Genomic DNA, 21,421 nt, shown 5'->3' on the forward strand with positions numbered 1-21,421 from the left:
ACTAGTATTTATAATTTAGCACACTATAATTTAGCTCATCAGAAACACTGACAATGAAAGTGTTTTATTTCTTTGCAAAGAACTTATCAAGAATAGTTTGAACAGTGCTTGCCTTCCCCTCACCCTTGCAATACAAAGCAATTTTACTATGCCTTGGCAAGTCATCATACGCCTTTTTTAACTCTAGATCAGCTTCTAATATTTAATCCTTTGCCCTTTCCATGTCATGAAATACCTCTGAGAATACTTTTAATAGGTAGTTTTTTGCCAACTTCATATCCCGTAAGACATTTTCACCCTTTTTGTCACAACCACTTTCCTCATTTACATCAATAAGTGCGCTTTTACCAAGTTCCTCCTGCTGTATAGCTAGAGTCCCCTGAATAGTGGCAATGTCAACATTCCCACAGTCAGCTACTTTTTCTATAACTCCATTTATTCTTGATTCATATTTTATTTCCAGTGTTACCACTTTTCATTTACTTGCTACACTTTTATCTTAGTTGGCCAATTCCATCTTTTGATTATCCATTGTTGAAAAATGTCACATGGATTTATCACTGGGAAACAAGAAAGCAACACAACTACATGCTTTGTTGTCTGTGCATAAAGTGAGTAAGATATGCTCAATGATCAATTGCTGACAAACTTTGAAATGAATAATGTGATTGTTATAGATCGTGATGCACATCTGTTATTTATGTGATAATTTGTGGGCTGAGAAGCTAACAGCGAAGTTAGTACTTTATACAATTACAGTTAATGTACCCTAGTAATTGAAATATGAACCATGTTGTTGGAGGACTAATGTCATTTAACCAAACTGTCGTAACTAAAATTTATGCTCACCGAAACTGTGCAAAGCAAGGACTTCCTGTATAAGCATATATACCTAACTGTATGCATCTTAAGAAAGTATGTTAAAAAAATCATGCATGTGCAAAGGAAGAATAAAATACTACTAACCAGTGTGAGATGATTCATCATCACTGTCATCATCTTTTCTTCCTTTCTTCTTGATTTTTTTAATTTTGTACTCTCTGGCATTGCTACCACCTCCTCCTCTCACACTCCCACTGCCCTCTGGTAGAAAATGTCATTAGTTAGTATTTCTTAATTTAATTACTACTTTTTTAGAAAATGATGACATTATATTGTCATATTTAACTTTACAGCACAAAAATAAAAGCCAAGTAAACTTTTAGCCACTTTTTAAAGTCAAAGCTTCTTTATTAAAATAAAAATTTTATAAATTCAATCAATAAAAAATTAATAAAATATGAAATCTCTTAAATTTTATCAACTAACTCAGGCAGCCTACCTGCAGTAAATGTAGTCTCTTCTTCCTTCTCTAATGACACCTCTTTTTTGTAGCTTTGTCTGACTTCTTCTTGGCCAAACCAATTTCCTTACCTCAACTTTTCTACCTTTCCCAAAATACATGTGCCCTCATTTGCTCATCTCTGTTACCACAGCCTCATATGCCCTGTTACAGTACTTCACAAATTTAATTATACTTGGTTTTGTCTTATTGGTTAAAAAATGATTACCCATATTTACAGGAGACATTCTGATTCTCTCCACCACCCAACAAGATAATATGGTGGAGAGTGACTGTGTCTATCATTCTGGGTGGTTATGGAGGCCTCTCTGAGAAACTGACATTTAAAGCTGATCTCTGAATGACAAGAGGGAACCATTACTTGAAGTTCAGAGGAGTACATTCCCGGTAGAGGAAACAGCTAGTGCAAAGGCCTTGAGGTAAACTCAAACTTGCTGTATGAGAATCAAAATAATAATAAAAAAGGTTACTGGGCTGAAAAATAAACGCTGATGGGGAGAACAAGTGGAGATGGGCCACATCATAAAATTAACTTGGTTCCCACAAATAAAACACAGATAAGCAATTACTATTTCCATTTTTATAATCAAAATTTAATTATTAGCAAAAGATTTGGTTAATATTATCAGTTAAAGATAAATCAACTAAATAAAAGGGCTTTAAAAGGACCTAACAAATGTAGAGTTCACTACAACGAAAAACTCATCTTTGAATCTTATTTAATAATTCATTACCTGTTGCTTTCCTTCTTCGTTCATCTTTTTTATCCTTTTTACTTGTATTAATGTTTTCTAAAATAGAGACTTGTTTCAGATCTTCTTCAGTGATTAAATGAACAGGATTATTTTTCATTTCCTGAAATAAAACATGCTTTTTTGGTAGGCAAAAATATACAGTATTACAAAAAACATAAAATAAAAGTTGTTTATATACTCACATCTTAATTGTTTGATTTCATTGCTAAGAATCAGAGATTCGTCTCACAGTTGACACTGAGACTATTTCTCTTTGCCAAAAATTAGTTTTTCTTTGCTATTCATGGCTTTTTGTATTTATTATTAGCTAATAAGAAATCCTATCTGGTCAATGAACAACTGACCACACAGCATCAGATGCTATCTATCTTTAAAACCAGCTGGGATTGGCTGGTTTTACCACTGCCTAACAGATGACCCTTGTTCTCTTTCTTTTTGAGACTCCCAAGTCCAGTGCCATACCTGGATACCTGAAATTCCTAGAAAGGTAAAATCGCCACACTCCCACCCCTCCATAATGAGCATATGTGAGTTGCATACTTAGTGATATAAACTTGTTTTCTCCCTCTGGACTCATTCTTGACCTCTGCTTTAAAAAATTTATGTTAAGAACAATAAACTATGTCCCAGCTCAGAAACTGTTTCTTTATCACAGAAAAAAGTTTTAAATCTGTAGTGACAAAAGTCCATATTCATGTTAAAAATGTTTATTTATTTCCTTTTTGATTTTCAAAAATAACTGTTTAGAATGTTGACAGTTCAAACAACAGAATCTCTTTTCTTTCTGAATTTATTTTTGCGGTTGGAATGAGAAGCACAAGGAAATAAAAACTGATAACCATGTTAAGTTCTTATTTTAGCAAAAGGTCATAAATAAAAATAATAATACAGCCATTTAGTAAATGGAAGCTGACACATATCAGAGCATTTTATATGCATTTTTCCTTTATTTACATTTAATCTTTTCGAGAGCAGGCATCACCAACCTTTCTCTGAAGATGAGGAAACTGGAAGTTTATTTGTCCAAAGTCAAACAGAGAGTAAACAAGTTGAGACTAGAGCTCAGGCTTGCTGATATCAATCCTGTTTACTTTTTACTCCTCTCTGCTGCTTAGCAGCCCAAATGAGAAAATTATCTCATTTTTTTTAGACTGTTAAAGAGCTTTAAAGGAATATAGATAAATACGAATTATTTACATATTTAATAACCTCATGGATTAGCAGTCAAACTAAGACAAATGGGCTTGTTTTACCTATTCACTGCTAACTAGCAACATGAGTTTTGAGTATGTCTCTACTTCTAAACACTTTGACAGCAGTTGTTCTGAGGAACTAATCAATTTTGATAGTAACAAACACTTTCTTTCCTCAGTAATTGATCTGGTTTGTGCACCCCGGATAGGTTAAAACTAAGGAGACTGATAGATTAAGTAAATATATTATGTGGTGATTGATAAACTGTATATTTATGCATATAATCCAAAAATATTGTTTTTGTGGATTTTAATGTTGGATCAATATACTCAGGTGACTGAATTGTGAAGTGTATAGTTTCATTTACGTGAATTCGATTCACAAATTCAGCTCCCTAAGTTCTAAATCACGTGTCCTGATGGGAATGAAGAAGGAGAAAAATAAACCCAAGAGAGGAAATAAAAAGGAATGATGCAGTAAACGAAAATGATGTATAAAACACAGTGTTCATTTTTGGGTATACAGCTTACCCTACTTTTCAAAAGACACCAGAAATTTCTAACGTGAAAATACTGTTAAGATTAGTAGGTAAAAGGAAATCTGGCATACCTTTTCAGCTTTTTGGTGCATCAGTTCATTGAACAGTTCTGTACAGTCATTTATAAATTTTTCACTGACTACAACAGTGTCACTAAAGACTACAGCTGAAGGCTGTTTACTAAATGCTCTCATCACTTGTTGAAGCAACATTGCAGCATCTTCAACTGATAAAGAACTGGGTAGCAGAGGCTAGAATTACAAACAAAATGAAAATAAAGTATTAATGCAATACAATACAGAAAACCAATTTATTATACATGTGCTCTCCCTAGATGATCTCACTAAATTCAGTGGCTTTCAGGTAACCATCTATATGCTGATAACGTCCCAAATTATATTTCTGCTTTCTTCATCATTTTGAATTCTGGAATCCTATCCTACTGATTCCCTAAACTTCCTACTTGTATGGCGAATAGGCATCTCAAACTTACGTGTCCAAAACAATATTGATTTACATCACCATGCTCCCAGACATTGAGCTCCCATCTATTCTTCCCCATCATTTCTCCCATCGTAATTAGTGGTAATACTCTCTTCGTTGGTCAGGTCCCAAAACTACAAATAACACTCAGTTCTTCCCATAAACCTACAAACAATCGACCATCAAGTCTTGATAACTTTACCTCCAAAATATATTTCTTTTTAGCTCTTTCTAGTTTCTGAAATTATCATTTTCATTAACTATTTACCCCCAGTGAAAGTGCCCCTCCCTGAGTGCAGGAAAGTTACCTGGATACCACATTCCCATCAAGTAAAATGGTGCCTGGCACACAGAAGGCACTTAGTAAAATTTGCTGAATAAATAAACAAACAATTATATCTGGAATCTCTGGGAACTTGTGTATCCAAAATGAGGAATTTTCTGCTATATAAAGAGTCTGGGCCCTGACTGATAAATAATGAATTGGCCTCTTATTACATTCATTGCACTTACACTTATCTTTTTGGCATAATAAAGGCACATTAATACTGTATGCTGAAGTAAAACACTGTCACTGCTAAAGCAGATTGTGTTAATATATTAGCAGAGATTAAAGGATAAGGGATAAACAAATGTGACACAATGCCTGATGCCAGTAAAGTTTTAAATGCTTGGATAAGACTGTGAGAAGTCTCATCAATTTCTGACTAATATGAGTGTTATATTGTTTGCTTGTTTGCTTTGAGATTTATAGAATTCTGGATGTTGACTATCCATATATAAAAAGCTAGAAAGCCCTACTTCAAAAGCTAGAAAATCTTTACGCATAAAATAATTATTTTTGTTATAACAATGACTGCTAGAATTTGGGTCTAAAGCCAAGACTACCTTTATGTATCCTAATTCTCGAAATGGCCATATACTAGTGAAATATCAGTTGTCTTTGGTTTAAAGAAAAATTAAGAAGAAAAAAACATACTGAGATATCAACCCATGTTCCAGAGCTGATGGCTTCCTCTGCTGACGCTTCCACCTGATCCACCAGGCCCTGACCAACACAAGCTGCTTTCAAAAACAAGAGTTGTGTAGTCTTGTATCTTTTTTTTATGTAGCTCACAGCATCTGGGATTCCAAGTCTGGACAAAGCATCAAATTCTAGAAATATATCGTAAAGTAGAAACAGAGTTGTCAATTTTCACATTTTTCAGAAATCTTGGAAAAAGTTCTACCAAAACCTATTCTTTGTGAATGCGCTGTATTCTCTCTCTCTCTTTTTCTAATAATAAAGCATAGAAATGTACCACAACTATCCCCTGCTTATGTTACCTTCCCAAATTTTTATTACTAGACATATTTGTAGAAAAATTGGTTCCAGTATTTCCTCAATCCTAGCTGTGTTACTCCCTCTCCAACTGAGGGGTCAAAGGGAAACATGAGAACTATAGAGCAATAGAAGTAGAAAGGGGGGTAAAGGAGAACGCAATAATTTAAGTAAAGAAAAAACTAGAATTTATTTTGCTTATTACAGTTAAGTAAAGAAATGGAATTTATTTTGTGAATGTTTTATCAGGCAACTTAGGACAAAATAATTTTCCAGTCTAATTTAAATTAGTAAAAAAATTAGTATATAAAACAAAAGTAAAAAATGAAGACATAAATTTACAAACATTAAAGTTATTGGAGATACCTATGGTCCTCTTTCCATCCCCAAATAATTATATTTAAGAAAACTAATTATAACAAAGTTCTAATCCATGTCCATGGTTGAAGAAACTAAAAAGTACATTACAGAAAGTAAAGAAAATATAAGCCACGCCCAGTATTCCACCACGCATTTAAAATGTTTGAACACTAATGACTTACATACAGATTTATTAATGAGAAAGCATCTGATCTCTTATGTGGTTTGACTTAGGTTATAAAATTAAACTAAGTGAGTTATACATATTTATTTGCTAATTGTTTTAATATCTAAATTCAATCAACCTACTTTATCTGAATGACAGAACTTCAGAAACCAATTTTAGAATAAATTTAATGTGTCTGAAGTATTGGATAACCAATAAAAATGAACATTGTAAAGTTGATAACCAATAAAATATTTCTAACATATTGTAACTGAAAAACTGGGCAAACTTCATAAAATATAATAAATCTAATTACTTTTTGTGAATTAAAAAAATACCTGAAGTTGTAATAGTATCATATCACTGAATGATTGGTAACAATCAATACCAGCTTTTGGCCTTTCTACAACTGTTCAATAACTATGGAATTAAACTTAGCTCCAAGGTCCACAAAAATCTGCAGTGTGACTACTTTTACATTTAAAGACAACCATTATGATTTGCTGGATAACAATAAAATGCATGTATACTCCCAGGGCTAATACAAAACTTTTTAGAATGTTGTTAGTATTAGGAAGAAGTTTTAGTTTTAAAGAAAAAAAAAAAATAGTTACCTAGATAGCCATTCTGCCTGAGAAAGGAATCCACCCAAGTACTCTGTGTTCTGGAGTAAATATCAGGGACAAACACCGCCTTATCCTGTCTCCCACCAACCACAGTGCCTCGTAAGCGTCCACTATTAACAAGTTCCTCAAGCACAGCTTAAAACAAAACCAAATGAAGAGAAATAAATCACAACAGGTATAAATCTCAAAAAACCTCCAAAATTTTACAAAATGTCACCGTATCCTTAGAAAGGCAATTTTAAGTTTAAATTGTGTAAATGAAGATATTATATTTTAAACAAAATTTTCCTGTCATTTATGAGAATATTCAGGTCATAAATTCAGAAAATTCTGGCAATCAGTAAAGGTGCTGAACTTGTAACTCAAACTAGTTAATAACAATTTTTAGTTTGAATAATTTTGAGGAAAAAAATGCCATTATGTATCTCATAATTTGTTTATAAGGGGATGACCAAATACTCTTGAGAATAGATAATATACAATCGCTAATGTCACCAAATTCAATTTTCTCATATTTAGAAAAATCAAGATACCCAGATCATATTAGAATCAACTGTGTGAAATAAAGCCATGAAAATTTTTATGTTATTGCATTTCCACCGTCTAAATGGAATCAATACATTTTAATGCTACCTATAAGAGAAGTATAATGCCCTGGTTAAGAGGATAGATGTGGATGAAGGTAGCCTAAGCCCAAACCTCAACTCTATCATCTACTAGCTGACAAACACCAGGCAAGTCATTTTACTTATGTCTCCAAGTAAAATGCTTGAAACTGTAGCTGGCATATAATAAGCACTCCATAAATGTTAACTAAATATCATTACCACTACCATCACCACCATCAATATCAAAAGATTGATGCTGTTCTGAGAACTAGATAGTGCTGCCATTAACACCAAATTTATGTGTTTTATTTAAATGATAATATAAACTGCATATCAAAATCCCCTAAAAAAAGCAGATAGGAAAGAATTATTTCTAAGTGTATCAACAAGCACATTCAAAATATGCCTGGTACAAAGAAGGCTTATGAAAATTAGCCTTTAACAGAAATAAAAAATAGTTTACATATGAATTTCAGAATTTCACTGCTGAGCAAATTAGAATACATTAGAAAAGTCTAGATTTCTCAATAGACTATAACACATAATTTTAAATTTTGTGATTGTACAACAGAAATTCATGCTAAATTCAGACCAAAGTTATCAAGTGACCAATAATTACTTGAAGAAATTTGCATTATGAAATCTCATTTATGTAGATTCCAAAATACTGTCAAATTTTAATTTTAAATTTGTCTTAATTTAATTTTAACTCCATAGTCTGAAAAATAGAGTAAATAAAAATTGATTTCTGGTTTCATATTTGAATTTTTTCATTCCTCATTTTAATTCTTATATTTGCACAGATATCTGAGTCAAAAGATCAAATCATTACTTTTAAAAATTATTCTAGCAAAGCTTTAAAGAAACCCTGAATATCTCAAAAAAGCATCACAAACATACACACAAAATAGGTAATGAACCAAGATTATTTTGGAGATATTACTATTTTGTTTGAATGCTAAGAATATATTTTTACTGCTATAAACTCTTTGTAAAAATTTCTTAGACAAACACTATTTCTTAGAGAAACAGTTCTATGTAAGAAAATTTAGTAAAAATCTGTAAGAAACAAAGTGAAAATTATTCTTAATACTATAATTTTAAATCTCTATATATGTATGTGCATAACAGTATTTCACACACATACACACGCACATGCAATTTTTTTCATTCCACCTCTCTGGTGGTAGCCAACACTAAATGTTTGATGGGTATAACAGACATATACATAAAAATTGGTATAGAGAAACTTTTCAACTAGAAATATTTTATTTATATAAGTTTTAAGATTAAGAGGTAAAAATTTTAAATTAGTAAGTTTTGTATTGATAGTCTATTTAATAGCTAATTAAGTGGCATACGATTTAAAGCAAACTCACAGTAAAAAAGCTGCTCTTGAAATCCATATTTTGAAATCAAAGAATTCACTGCTGTAGGCCTTTATGGAAAGAAAACATAAACTTCTTACTTGTTATAGAGTTATACATATTTGTGAACTAAAAAATAACCAGGATAATTAATTTATGAAAAAGACCAATTAATTTAAAAAGAAAAAAATGAAGGCAAAAATTGCATCAAGTTTTACATCCTTAATCCTAAGAATGATGCTACTGAAAAACCAAGGGAATGGATCTGTTTTCCTAATCCCGGATCAATTTACATTCCCACCACAATTTTCACCTCAGATTTAGTGATGCTTGACTATCTGCCTTGCCCTTTATTGTATGTTTGTTTTTCCTCATTCTATATTCTTTCTGTCTAAGAGGCTCCTCACCTGGGAAGAGTCAAATGAACATTATATAACTCTACATTTGAAGAAAAATGAGATTATAGATGTAAAAAAGAATCTGAAATGATACACTCCCAGATTAGGTGGATGACTGGGAAGAATTCACTTCAAATGATCTTTTTTTTGCTTATCAATATTTTCTGTAATGACTATGCATCTTTTTAAAAACACCTTTAATGAGGTATAATTTGCTAATCATAAATCCAACCAATTGCAAGTATACAATTCAAAGATCTTGATAAATATACAGAGTTGAGTATATTGAGTATATCACTACAATCCAGTTTTAGAATGTTTCCATCACCCAAAAAATTTCTTCATAAATGTTTGCAGTTATTTCCTGTTGGTACCCTTAGACCTAGAGTAACACTGATCTACTTTCTGCCTCTATAATTTTGCACTTCTAGAGATTTCATATAAGTGGAATCAATACGTGATCTCTTGTGTCTTGCTTCTTTCACTTAGCATGTTTTTGAGGTTCATGCACAATGAAGTATGAACCAATATTCATTCCTTTTTATTGCTGAACAGCATTATGTTGTATGGACATACCACAATTGGTTTATCAATTCATCAGCTGATGAACATTTGGGTTGTTTCCATTTTGGGGCTATCATGAATAGTGCTGCTATAAACATTTGTGTTCATGTCTTTGTGTGGGCAAATGTTTTCATTTATTTTGGGCAGATCTCTGTGACAGTCTTTCTAATTTTTTTTTTTTTAAGTAAGGAATCTATAGGAAAAAAAGATCTAGACTTTTTCTGACTATAATTTTTTTCCCTATTCATTTTAAGCCAATCACACTTGTTCTCTGGTTTAGGTTTAGTCTATTTAATTAAGAGACTTTTAAGTTATTCCAACTAGTTGATCCTCTATTGTTTATTTGAGATGTTATCAATTTTCTCTTTGATGAATTTGGGAGAGCAAAAACAGTTGTCTGGATAGAACTGATACTTAAAACCCTGTGTTTGAGGATTTTTTGACTAAATTATTATTTTAACTAAATTAAAGTATAGATTAATTTGTTTTTTATTAACTTGTTTTACTCAAATTTTTCAGCTAAATTATCTGAGTACCCAAACCAATTAGATCCAATTAGGTATTCTGCTCTCCTCTGCTTATCTTGTAATGATTACAGCTTTCTTATGTTTTGTTTTCTGTGTGCTTTCTGTTCCCTTCTGTCTGAACACATCCTTACAGAAATGTAGAAGGCTCTTTGAAGGACATTATCTTAAAATTTCTGGGTGCATAACTTATTGTGGGTGTTCATTAAATGTTTAATTGAATTGCACATTTCTAGCTTTTTTTTTGGTACAATGGAACTTAGCTGTTAAACTGTTATTTTAATTTGGAATACAATGTAGTTTAGTACACTTGCATATCTCATTCTTCTAATTACTTCCTGCTCTTCTTTCTGGCTACCAATAATAATAATAAATATCAATCCTTTTCAAATCTGAGGTACAGGTATTTTCTCTGAAGTTAGATAAGAAAAGTGGGGTGGTTCCTTATATTTTAAGAGGCATATGTTAACATATGGTGCATTAAATGGAAGTACCTGGGAATCACACAGCGACATCTTTAAAGGCTCAAAATTTGTTTTGCCCTTATGGTTTGATAATATCTCCACACAGAGAAACTCAGCGCTACTACGAATCACAAAAAAATATTATTTGCTATATCTAATAACTACACTCACTGCAATAATTACTCAAAAAATTGTCAATAGGAAAAATATATTTTTAATTTTTATCTTTTGACTAAGTAATAAATACATAGGGTACAGAAAGTTACACAATGGAGCTCCTTCCATTCCTACCACTCAGCTTCTCAGCTCCACTCCCAGAAACGACTACTCTTACTAGTTTCCTTTGGTAGTAGATAATTAGTTTATCTCTGGTATAAGCTATCAGAGCCTGTGTGGAGTAAGGAGGGCATCCACACAGGAATAAGAGTTGTAGCAGCAATGGGAGATCATTCAAATAAAAAAAGAATTAACCAAATAAGCAAATATATTAAAGATAACAGAAGCTAGGCTTCTTACAGCCAGAGAAGGGAATTACAAATACGAGAAAGAAGAAAACTAGAACAAAACTTATGGTATTGAAAGGGAATTAGTGGTACTGGTGTAAACTCATAGATTTTGATACACATAAAGATAGAAAAAAAAAATATATATATACACACATACATACATGTGTCTATGTGTATCCTTAGCTTGTCTGCTGAGAAGGCTTGAGAGTAGTGACAACCAAATAGCAATAAGCAATCCAGTGTCCAGATCTTGGTTTCTAAATACTATACTCTACTAAAAGGAACCAGGGCTCCTTGGGAAAATGGTTGAGACAGGGAAAGTATGAACTGAGCCTCAAACTTTTTGTGTGAGAAAGAAAATAAGTGCTCTAAGAATGATGGGGACATGTCAAAAGTACACAGGAGAGAGCCCAAAGGGCCTGCCACTAGCTCAACCAGAGCCAATTTGAAAATCTAAATACTAATGATAATAATCAATAATAATCCAGTGAATAAATTGGGGAACCATGAGTCCATAGTGATATAAATAAATAAACTAAAAATTTGAGGAAAAGCAGGATAACTTACATAATCTCAAATTGCCTCCCCATAAATATTTAATTAGAAAGGAAAAATAAGTATCATTATAAGTAGCCTAGCAGATATCTCCTGATTAAGAAGTTGCAACTCACATCACCGATAACTGGAAAAAAATCTAAACTGTATGCCATCTGATAAGACTGAATAACAAGAACACAGAAACACTTCTGTGACATTCCTGCCAAAGATGCATATGAAAAGAACATCAGACAAACAAAATTGAACATTCTACAAAATAACTGGCATAAGACCTTCAAAAGTCTCAAGGTCATGAAAGTCAAGGAAAAAACATGCAAGTGTTGCAGATTGAAGGTGACTAAGGAGACATGACAATTACATGCAATATGTGATCCTTTTTTCGATAAAGATCATTATTGGAACAATTGGTAAAACATGAATGGGATCTAAGGACTGGATAGTAGTAATGTGTCAATGTCAAGTCGATTTTCTGATTTTGATGTTGTATGATAGTTATATAAAACAATGCCCTTGTTTGCAGCAAATACAGACTAAAGTATTTGTAATGATGGGACATCGTATCAGCAACTTCCTCTCAAATGGAGAAGAAAAACAAAGCTTCTTTTGTAACTCTGCTGTGAGAAATTATTATATATATTAAAATAAAATTATCGCATTAGATTGCAAGCTCTCCCATCAAACCTTCTAGTCTTTAGTACCACCAGTGCCTTTCATGTATGAGGTGTTCAAGAAATGCTTTTGATTTGTTGAAAGACAAAAAGAAATTACTGTGGCTGTCATGCAAAAAATGTGTGGAAGGTAATAAGTGTAGAAAAAAGTGTGGTTAGAAAACTACTAAAATAGTCCAGGTAAAAAAATGGACTGAAATGGTGGGAACGGTGATATCAGAGATGTAATGATTACATAAATATTTAAAACACAGAATTCAAAAGACGTAGTGTTCTGGAAAGGAGGGTAAGAGAGAGAAATTATTAGAAAGACTGACTCCCAGATTTCTGGCAAAATCAAGCAAATGATTAACATAACTGGTAATAGAAACAAAAGTGGAAGAATTAATTCAGGTGGAGTAGGAGTAAGATACCTCAGGAATAGTGAGTTATTTAAAATATGTTGAATTTGAGGCATTTGTAAAACATTTTAGTATAGATGCTCTGCATGAGTCTGGAATTTAAAAGAAAGGTAAAATCACCTAGTAAAAGTGCAGGACTGAAAAGACAGCCTGAAGCAAAATTTAAAGGCTATGGAAAGGAGGAAGAGCCAGAAAAGGTGACGCAGAAGGTACAGCCAAAAGAGATAAGAAGAAACCAATAAAGTGTGGTATTAAAAAAAAAAAAAAAAAGGAATGAGAACATTTCAAGGAAGATGTAATTGAGTTAAATGCTGCTGCAAAATTGAGTAAAATAAGGACAGAATGTATCCATTAGATTCAATGATACTGATATCATTGTTTTGTGGTGGAAGCCAGATGGGTGAGTTGAGAAGTGACAGAAGGTAAAAAAACTGAGATAGTAAATTAGACAACTCTTGAGATGGTTTACTTTAAGAAACAAACAAAATATATGCAGTGGAATATGGGGTTGAGAGAGGTTTGATTGTTTTAAAATGAGAGCAGTTGGACATATTTAAAAGCTGGTGGGACCCAAACACCACTGAGATAAAGTTAATGACAAAGGAGAGAAGATAATTGAGAATATAGGTTTCTTAGTTCCACAATGGAGTTTGTCACATAGGCCCAAAACTTTTCAGAAACTCTTATTTTAGAAAAGTTGAAGTAATTTTGAAAGCAACACTGTTATTCATTACAATTGTAGTGTTATTTGATAAAAAGGGTTCTAAAATCATCTAGGCCCATCTGATGTCCAAAGTTAAGTGACTGACTTATCTGCTCAAGGTCATATGGTTACTGTGTGATGGAGCTATGACCCAAGGACATCTGACTTTAAACCACATACTCTTTCCATGATCCAGGGTGATTTTATATACTGATCTGAATATCCTGAAGAAGTGCATCTGGAGACATGCAAGTGTTGGAGGTAGGGAGGAGAAGATGTGGATTAGAGATAGTTCAGCTATATTCCAGGACTCTGGAATCCCCACTCCCATATTTGTTTAATAAACTAGGGCCCTAAATGAAATTATTCTTAAAAAAAATATGCTAGAAAGAAAAAATGCAAAACACGATCAAAAAATATGTAGAATTTAAAACATGCTTACCGAGTAACAGCACTGAACAGTCCACGGATGCGTGCTTTATGTCGAGCTACAAAAGCTTCAGTAAATATTACTCCTCTGTTATCAAGATCAATGTGTCCATTAATAATTCTACCTAGTCGCTGAGTTAGTGCCTGAGGATAAAGCAGCAAATTTTTATTAATTTTAATGAACAAAATTACACAGATGTATCTGTATAGTCTTACTGAAGTCATGCTGCATGCTGATGTTGTATTAATCATACTACTGAGAAATTTCAACAAGCATAAATAAGATATATAAGCTAAAACCAAGATTTAGAGTCTAGGAAATTTCATAATCTCATGGCAGAATCGAGACTGAAAGGGTCAAATAGCTGATATATTAAAAAGTTATGTTACTTGCTAATAAGGGCTATTTCTAATATAAAATAAAAATGACTGATTAACCACTTTTCTAGATATAAGCAGTTTGAAACATACAGACAGCCAAGACATACACATGGGCCCCGGAGAAGACCCCCTCTGCAGCTTCTAATACTAACAGAGAGAAATAAATGTTATTCCAAGATGTTGCAAACTAGGGAAATACAAGATCTGAAAAATTATCTTCTTTGATGAAAATATTAACAAGTTATCTGTGTCCAGAGATTTACACTGGCAGAAAAACTGATTTCTTAGTAACCTCAAGAGAGTGTTTCTCCACAGCTACACTATGGCTGGAGTCGGGGATATCTGAAATAAGTCTGGGTATCTTTCACATCTCCAAATAAGTTAAATCTAATTAAAACAGCCAAGCTGATACTTTTATGGTATAGAAAAATGCTTTTCAAACATTAAGAAACCATATACATTTCCAAAATGTATCAGTAGCATAGTTTTATAAGAAATCATTTAGCTCTATTCTGATACTTTAAAAAAGTATTTAAAATATATTTTTAACCTTCTGTGATTAACATGTATTTATTTAAACTAGAACTTAGGCTTTTAAAATTTTATGTAAAATAGATCTATACCCTAAGTGGTATTTTAGAAACAATTAGAGAAATCACTCCTTTAAAATGGGTGAGTAAATCTGTTCATATTATATATTAATTTCATGTAATTAAGGTTTGGTAAATTTTTGTAAACTGGATTGCCTTAAACTGATATATACTTAAAAAGAGATTTTGCTTTTCTTTTATTTGTTTCAGTAAGTACAAAACAAAACCATCATTTATTGAGTGTCTCCACTGTGCTAGACATTTCATTAGGTATACTATGTATATAACCTCATTGAAGTCTACGAAAAAGACAATTATTCCCATTTTACAGATATGTAGAGATGAAATAATCTTTCTAATATTGAATATCTAAGCAGTGGCAGAGATAGAATTCAAACAAAGGTTTATTTAACTCCAAAATGTCAAACTATTTTAAGAAAAAAGAAAATAAACAAGAAAATAGCCTCTATTTTCATGTAGTACTGCTATTATGCTATAAATCAAAGTATTTCAGTATTGACACTAGTATCTAAAATTAATTAAGAGGCTATGAGAGATTCCTTGGTTCTTCTTCCAATCACACTGACAGTTTAGAGGAAAAAAGTGGCATCAAAATATGGTGGAACTATTGACATTTTGGGCAAGAAAATTCTTTGCTGGGGGGACGTCCTATGCATTGTAGGATATTTAGCAGCATCCCTGACCTTTACACCACAGATGCCAGTAGCACCCCCTCTAAATTATAATCGTCATTAATTACTTCTTAAAATACAACTGGGCAATCAGAATTGTAGCTATACTGGTTAAAGTTTCTTGTACAGTTGATATTAGAATCATTAAATAAACCTATGCACTAATGGTATCCTTGCTATTGCATCAAAGTAGGCTTACAACTTAGTCTATTAATTGTTTTTAGGGTGTCTCTAGGTTCAGGAAGATAATAATCATTTCTAAACAGTCTCATCAGAGCCATCAATGTATAAGAACTATCCCCCAAATATGTTGCTACAACAACAATAATCGCATGCAAAAAATCAGTTAACGGTAAGTCAGTCTAGTTTTTCTCTCCCATTAAAATTCTTTATTTTTTCTAAAAAAAATATTATATTATTAAGAAAAAAATACCTGTGTCAGAAAGTTTCCAGGAAGATCATAGGTTTTACATAGTTCTGATATGGTTACCTGACCACTTTCTTGCAATTTATCATTTACCTCCTCTGCTAACCGATCCAAATAGTTCCTAATAGTAATAACAAAAACAAAAACAACTAATTAGGATTAATGAAATGGTTTTCCTCTATTGTTTATGTTTAATTTCTGTTGCAATAAGGTATGCCCCAAAATTAATAAATAAGGTACGTTTAGGTAAACACTATTCATTACTCATGTTCTGAAAAACATTTATTTTCTTATCAATGTAACTGAATGTAAGGTTAATTAAATGATAAATGTTGGAATTTTTTTTTAAATAATGGAAATTCTGCAGTCATTTTTTATTAATATTGTTGGAACAAATTTGCTTTCAGAGTTAAGATCATATAGGAAAGACTATAATAATAATGCTTTGTGTTGCTTTAAGATAATAGAAAAATATCAAAGTTTATGTTATTTCCAAGTACTCCACACAATTAAGCACTTACTTTTTAGGTACAATTATCCTTATAATAAAAGTCAGCACTGTAAGAGTTCTAAACAAAATACTGAACTGATCATAATTGTTCTAAATTTAAATATAAACACTATTTTTTTAAAAAAAGAAACACAATAAAGTGCTCTTAGATATTGTACTTACTCATCTATCAGTTGTCCCAACACTAGTTGAACATGCTTTTCTGATTTAACAATGTCACCAATTCTATTTTCAATATGAGTCAGGTCCACATTAATTACCTGGAAAATATATACAAATTCTATTAGTGATAAGTTCATATTATTCCTTAAGTTCAAAATTATATATTTAGAGCTATCTTTTAAAAATTTACTCTTAGTTGGATTTCAAATTGATGTGAAATATTGTTAAAAACCTCAGTCAAATAAAAAATCAGAGGCATATTGCTTATTTATTTTCATTTCTGAAAAATTACACTTAAACTTGCTAGGAAAGTTTGTGTTAAAAAGTGACATTTTCAGATCATAGGTACTGTTTCACACAAGATTCACCAGCTTTTCGTATATACTGTAAGTTGCTGATAACACGTGCACTTATATTTTCTAAAAATACCTTCTCCTTTTCAAATATTTCTCTATTGCACATACTAAAAACAAGTAAACATGAAACTAGTAATTTTTTTCCTAAAATTACATAAACCTTGTAATTACCCTGATTCAATATATCAGGACTTACTAAATGGATTCAATGTTATCAGTGAGAAATTTAATTCTTCACAAACTTACAAAGTCTGATATCTGTATTAGCGAATACTTAAGGCATTAAAAAAATTCATAGTATCAAAAAACTGAGAAATCAAAGGAAAATTTTTACAAATTATAAATTTACCTGTTGCAGATCAACAATGTTTACTCGACCTTTAAAGGAAGAACATTCATTTATTTTAAATCATGTATAAGTACACGCTAGCCAAAAACTGTAAATGCCAACAGATTTACATTTTGTACAAAGTCCTTCTACAAAGGACATACATCCACAATAATTAATGTCTTCAAATACACACCATTAGCTGCATAAATATTCATGGCTGAAGGAATAGGCAATAATTTATTTCCAAAGTATCATTTGTCACATCAGGCCAATTACAAGCATCGATTGATACACAAGTTGACCAGACCTACTAGGGTATTTATCTCCCTTCACAATTTATCTTCTGTGACCAAAGAAATATCAACTAAATAAATATTTTGTCAATTATTTAAAATTGGTAGACTTCCACTTATTAGTAAATGAAAATCTGTTAAATATTCCACATTATAGCCAATATTAGTCATGCAACAAATTGATAAACCATGAAAAGAAACAACTGATTCACGTACAGACTCATAATTCAAAATAATGCTATTTTGTAAAGTGAAAATATTTGACGACACTTAAATTATATGCTCATGTTTACCTGACCTGTTAAAAATATTAAACTGTTATCATATTGATAATTGAGAGGGTATCCTATAATCTCCAAATAATTTATCATTTATGGCTTTAAGGTTTTTTTCCCTTCGGAAGATCAGAAGGAAAAAAACTAAGAAATTACTTACCACCTCGGACATGTAGTTCATCTCTCATTTCTTTACTAATTTGTGCTGGAGTAACATATTCCTTCCCATCAAGTGTGTGAACTACTTCTAGCTGTTTCTGAGCAATCAATTTATTCACAATCTCAATGCAGTTCCGCTCTGACAATCTGAAGGAAACAAGTTTTAAAAATGCAGTCGATACATTTGGTGCTCAATAAAATTAATAGACTATGAAGGTGGGCTTTTAAAAAAAGTTTGGGTAAGAGTCACTAGGTTCTATATTACAAAATCTATATCTCATATTAGCATAACAATCCTAATTTAGTAAGTAAAATAAAAAAAAGAACACTTGGGAGTAAGCAGGTTTACATCAACTTAAAACATGTACGAGTCATTCTATTATGGGTTTCAAGTTTGCTCTCTTCTAGCCCTACTTCTAATCTTTAAATCTGAATAGAAAAGTGAGGACATAAAATTTAGGCAGGAAAAAACTCTGCTCTACATTCTTACAAAGCAAGAGATCTGGCCTAGGAAAACTATAACTGCAACTGTTAGTTACCCAAGCACTTAAGTACCGTATGTGCTCTAGTTTGCTCTGTGCTACAAAATACAGGATCAAGGGATTAAATTTTTCAGCCCGAAATAAAAACACCGAAGGCAAGACATAGACAACGGATAAACAAGGATTCTATTAGCATTATCTATGTGTACTGCTAAAAAGCAGTTAGAGTGCTCTAAACACATTCCCCCCAAATTAGTGGCTTTGTAGTAAATGTCAAGGTCCGGGAGCCCCTAAAAATGACAGATGGGACCATGGCTCTAGCCTAGCATTATCTGTTCTGGGCAAAAAGGCAAAATGTTTTAAGAGTCAACACAGTATTCGCAAAGTACTGTAATTTGGGGTTAATCCCTCTTTTCAATCTCATTCTAGATTAGGAAGTGTATAAAAGGCAATGATGCCACGACTTGATGACAAGTAAGGATGAGGGACACTGTGACAGCTTGAAGGCACCAGCCTAGGCCATCGTGGGGGCGGGGCACGCTAGCACCTGGCTGGGGTACGGATGGGGGTTCCACAGGTTTTGGGCTTCCCAGCTAAGAACGTATAGGACCACAATCCAGGCTGGGTAATTACGGGTGTGGCGGCAACAGTGACAGTCTGGGAAGGTCCGGGGCCGAGGGCCAGAGACCCGCGGCTTCCGATGATGGAGTGGCCGCCCCGGGGCTATTTTTGGACGCCTCAAAAGAGAGGGAGGGTCAGGCACCTCTGCGTAGCCTCGGCGAACTGCGCCCGCTGGAAGTCAGCCGCCAACCGCCTGATCTCTTCCCAGGCATCCGCCATCGCGGCCCTACACGCCAAGCCGCCGCGGAAGAGCGGACACGTCAGCCCAAAGACAACGCGAGCCTAGGCGGAACGGGCTGCGCGGAGGGACAAGAAACTCCCCCGCGACGCAGAGAGCAAACGCGCGCGCCGCGCGCCAGCGGGCAGCTCGGAAGAGCTGCAGCTCCTCCCACCAGCCCAGGAAATGCGTCCTTGGCAGTAGGAGCGGGGCGTGACTTGCTGTGAACTGAACTGTGAGTCTCTGCCAGGCTGCGGGTGGTATGTAGGAGGGGCCAAGTTAGCAAAGTGTTACTTTAGTCTGTGTTTGCGTGATTCCAAAAGTTTCCGCGCATTGGTAATCAAATTCACCACTTTTCTTTTTCTTCTGTCCTCCATTTGTTTTTTGGGGATGGAGAGGGCAAGGAGGAGGTGTTCCTGTTCCTGCAATTAGCATCTTCTCTTCTCAGGCTGTTAACCGTCAGTCCTCTTTTGTACAGGGAATCTTGTTAATTTTTACGAGGGCTCAGAGCGGATACACTTTTTAGGAGACAAGTGGGGAACACTACTGAAGGCAATAACTTTTTTTTTTTTTTTTGATTACCGTAAAGGTTGGGAATTGCCTTCAGGTATCTAGAGCTTTTCTTTTTTCTCTTAGGGGGATGATTAGCCCCGTCAAATAATGAAGAATTATAAACATAAGGTAATAAGTTATTATGGGTATGGATGAAATGGAGTAAGCAAGAAGAATGTTTATTTTGCCTTCCCCTACATTGAAATCAGTAAAAAGTAGATAAAATAGATGTTTATTCTGGAGTAACTTTCTTCTTCTCTTTTTCTTTTATACTTCGCCCTTCACTTAAAAAAAAAAAAATCCTTTTAGCTACATGCCATTGATGAAAGGAGGTTAGTTCAGGTATTTTCCTATTACAGTATCTTATTCTGGGTGACTCAAATCTAATACAATAAGTGTACCTGTCTAATAAAGTTCCCAGTTTTATTTAAAATGCAGTGAATACAGTAAAAAAATCTTGTCATTTAAGTACTGCTACCAAACAGCCACACTGTCAATGTGCTTGCCATCCAAGAGATGGAACAGGAGAAGTCAAATCAAAGAGGTAATGTATAATAAACTTAAAATAACTTAAAGTAAAAATTTACCAGAAATGAATAAGTGAAATTTGACATTGAAAGCACAGTACAATTTGCATTAGCAACCCTCAAAATGAAATAGGTAAAAATCTAACAAAATAGGTATAAGATCTGTATGAGGAATCCTGTAAACTCCGATGAACAAATCAAAGAACTAAGTAAATGGAAAAATATTCCATGTTCATGGATAGGAAGACTTAATATTATCAAGATGTCAGTTCTCCACAACTTGAGCTATGGATTCAGTGTACTCCCAATCAAAATCCCAGCAAGCTGTTTTGTGGATATTAATAAACTGATTCTAAAGTTTATGTGGAGTGGCAAAAGAGCCAGAATAGCCAACACAATATTGAAGAAGAGGAACAAAGTTGGAGGACTGACGTGCCTGACTTTAAGACATACTATAAAGCTACATTAACCAAGATACTGTGGTGTTGGTGAAAGACTAGACAAGTAAATCCATGGAACAGAATAAATAGACCATAAAAAGACACATGAGTATGGTCAACTAATCTTCAACAAAGAAACAAAGGCAATACAATGGAGCAAAGATAGTCTTTTCAACAAATGGTAGTGGAACAACTGGACATTCATGTACAGAAAAGCAAATCTACACACAGACCTTATACCCTTCATTAAATTAACTGAAAACAGATCACAGACCTAAATGTAAAATACAATTATAAGACTGCTTGAAGATAACAGGAAAAAATTTATATGACTTCCACTATGTCATTGACTTTCTAGATACGGCATCAACATCACAACACGTGAAAGAAATATTTGACATGCTAGGATTCACTAAAATTAAAAACTGCT

General features: G+C 33.1%; 1 protein-coding gene across 1 annotated transcript in view; it reads right to left on the minus strand.

Annotated features, from left to right (window-relative positions):
- The window catches only part of UFL1 (UFM1 specific ligase 1), a 29,095-nt gene extending 9,542 nt beyond the window's left edge, over positions 1 to 19,553 (minus strand). Inside the window, exons 1-12 of the mRNA XM_011360752.2 lie at positions 19,398 to 19,553; positions 18,154 to 18,299; positions 17,444 to 17,472; positions 16,739 to 16,836; positions 16,072 to 16,186; positions 13,989 to 14,119; positions 8,773 to 8,831; positions 6,774 to 6,920; positions 5,292 to 5,467; positions 3,901 to 4,080; positions 2,077 to 2,197; positions 967 to 1,083 (exon numbers count right to left, since the gene is read on the minus strand). Of these exons, the coding sequence (XP_011359054.1) occupies positions 967 to 1,083; positions 2,077 to 2,197; positions 3,901 to 4,080; positions 5,292 to 5,467; positions 6,774 to 6,920; positions 8,773 to 8,831; positions 13,989 to 14,119; positions 16,072 to 16,186; positions 16,739 to 16,836; positions 17,444 to 17,472; positions 18,154 to 18,299; positions 19,398 to 19,474 (1,396 nt within the window). The 5' untranslated portion in view covers positions 19,475 to 19,553. The remainder of the gene's footprint in view (positions 1 to 966; positions 1,084 to 2,076; positions 2,198 to 3,900; positions 4,081 to 5,291; positions 5,468 to 6,773; positions 6,921 to 8,772; positions 8,832 to 13,988; positions 14,120 to 16,071; positions 16,187 to 16,738; positions 16,837 to 17,443; positions 17,473 to 18,153; positions 18,300 to 19,397) is intronic.
- Positions 19,554 to 21,421: the final 1,868 nt, after the last annotated feature.

This window comes from Pteropus vampyrus, unplaced genomic scaffold (assembly GCF_000151845.1).
Source record: "Pteropus vampyrus isolate Shadow unplaced genomic scaffold, Pvam_2.0 Scaffold58, whole genome shotgun sequence".
In the NCBI taxonomy this organism is placed as follows: domain Eukaryota; kingdom Metazoa; phylum Chordata; class Mammalia; order Chiroptera; family Pteropodidae; genus Pteropus; species Pteropus vampyrus.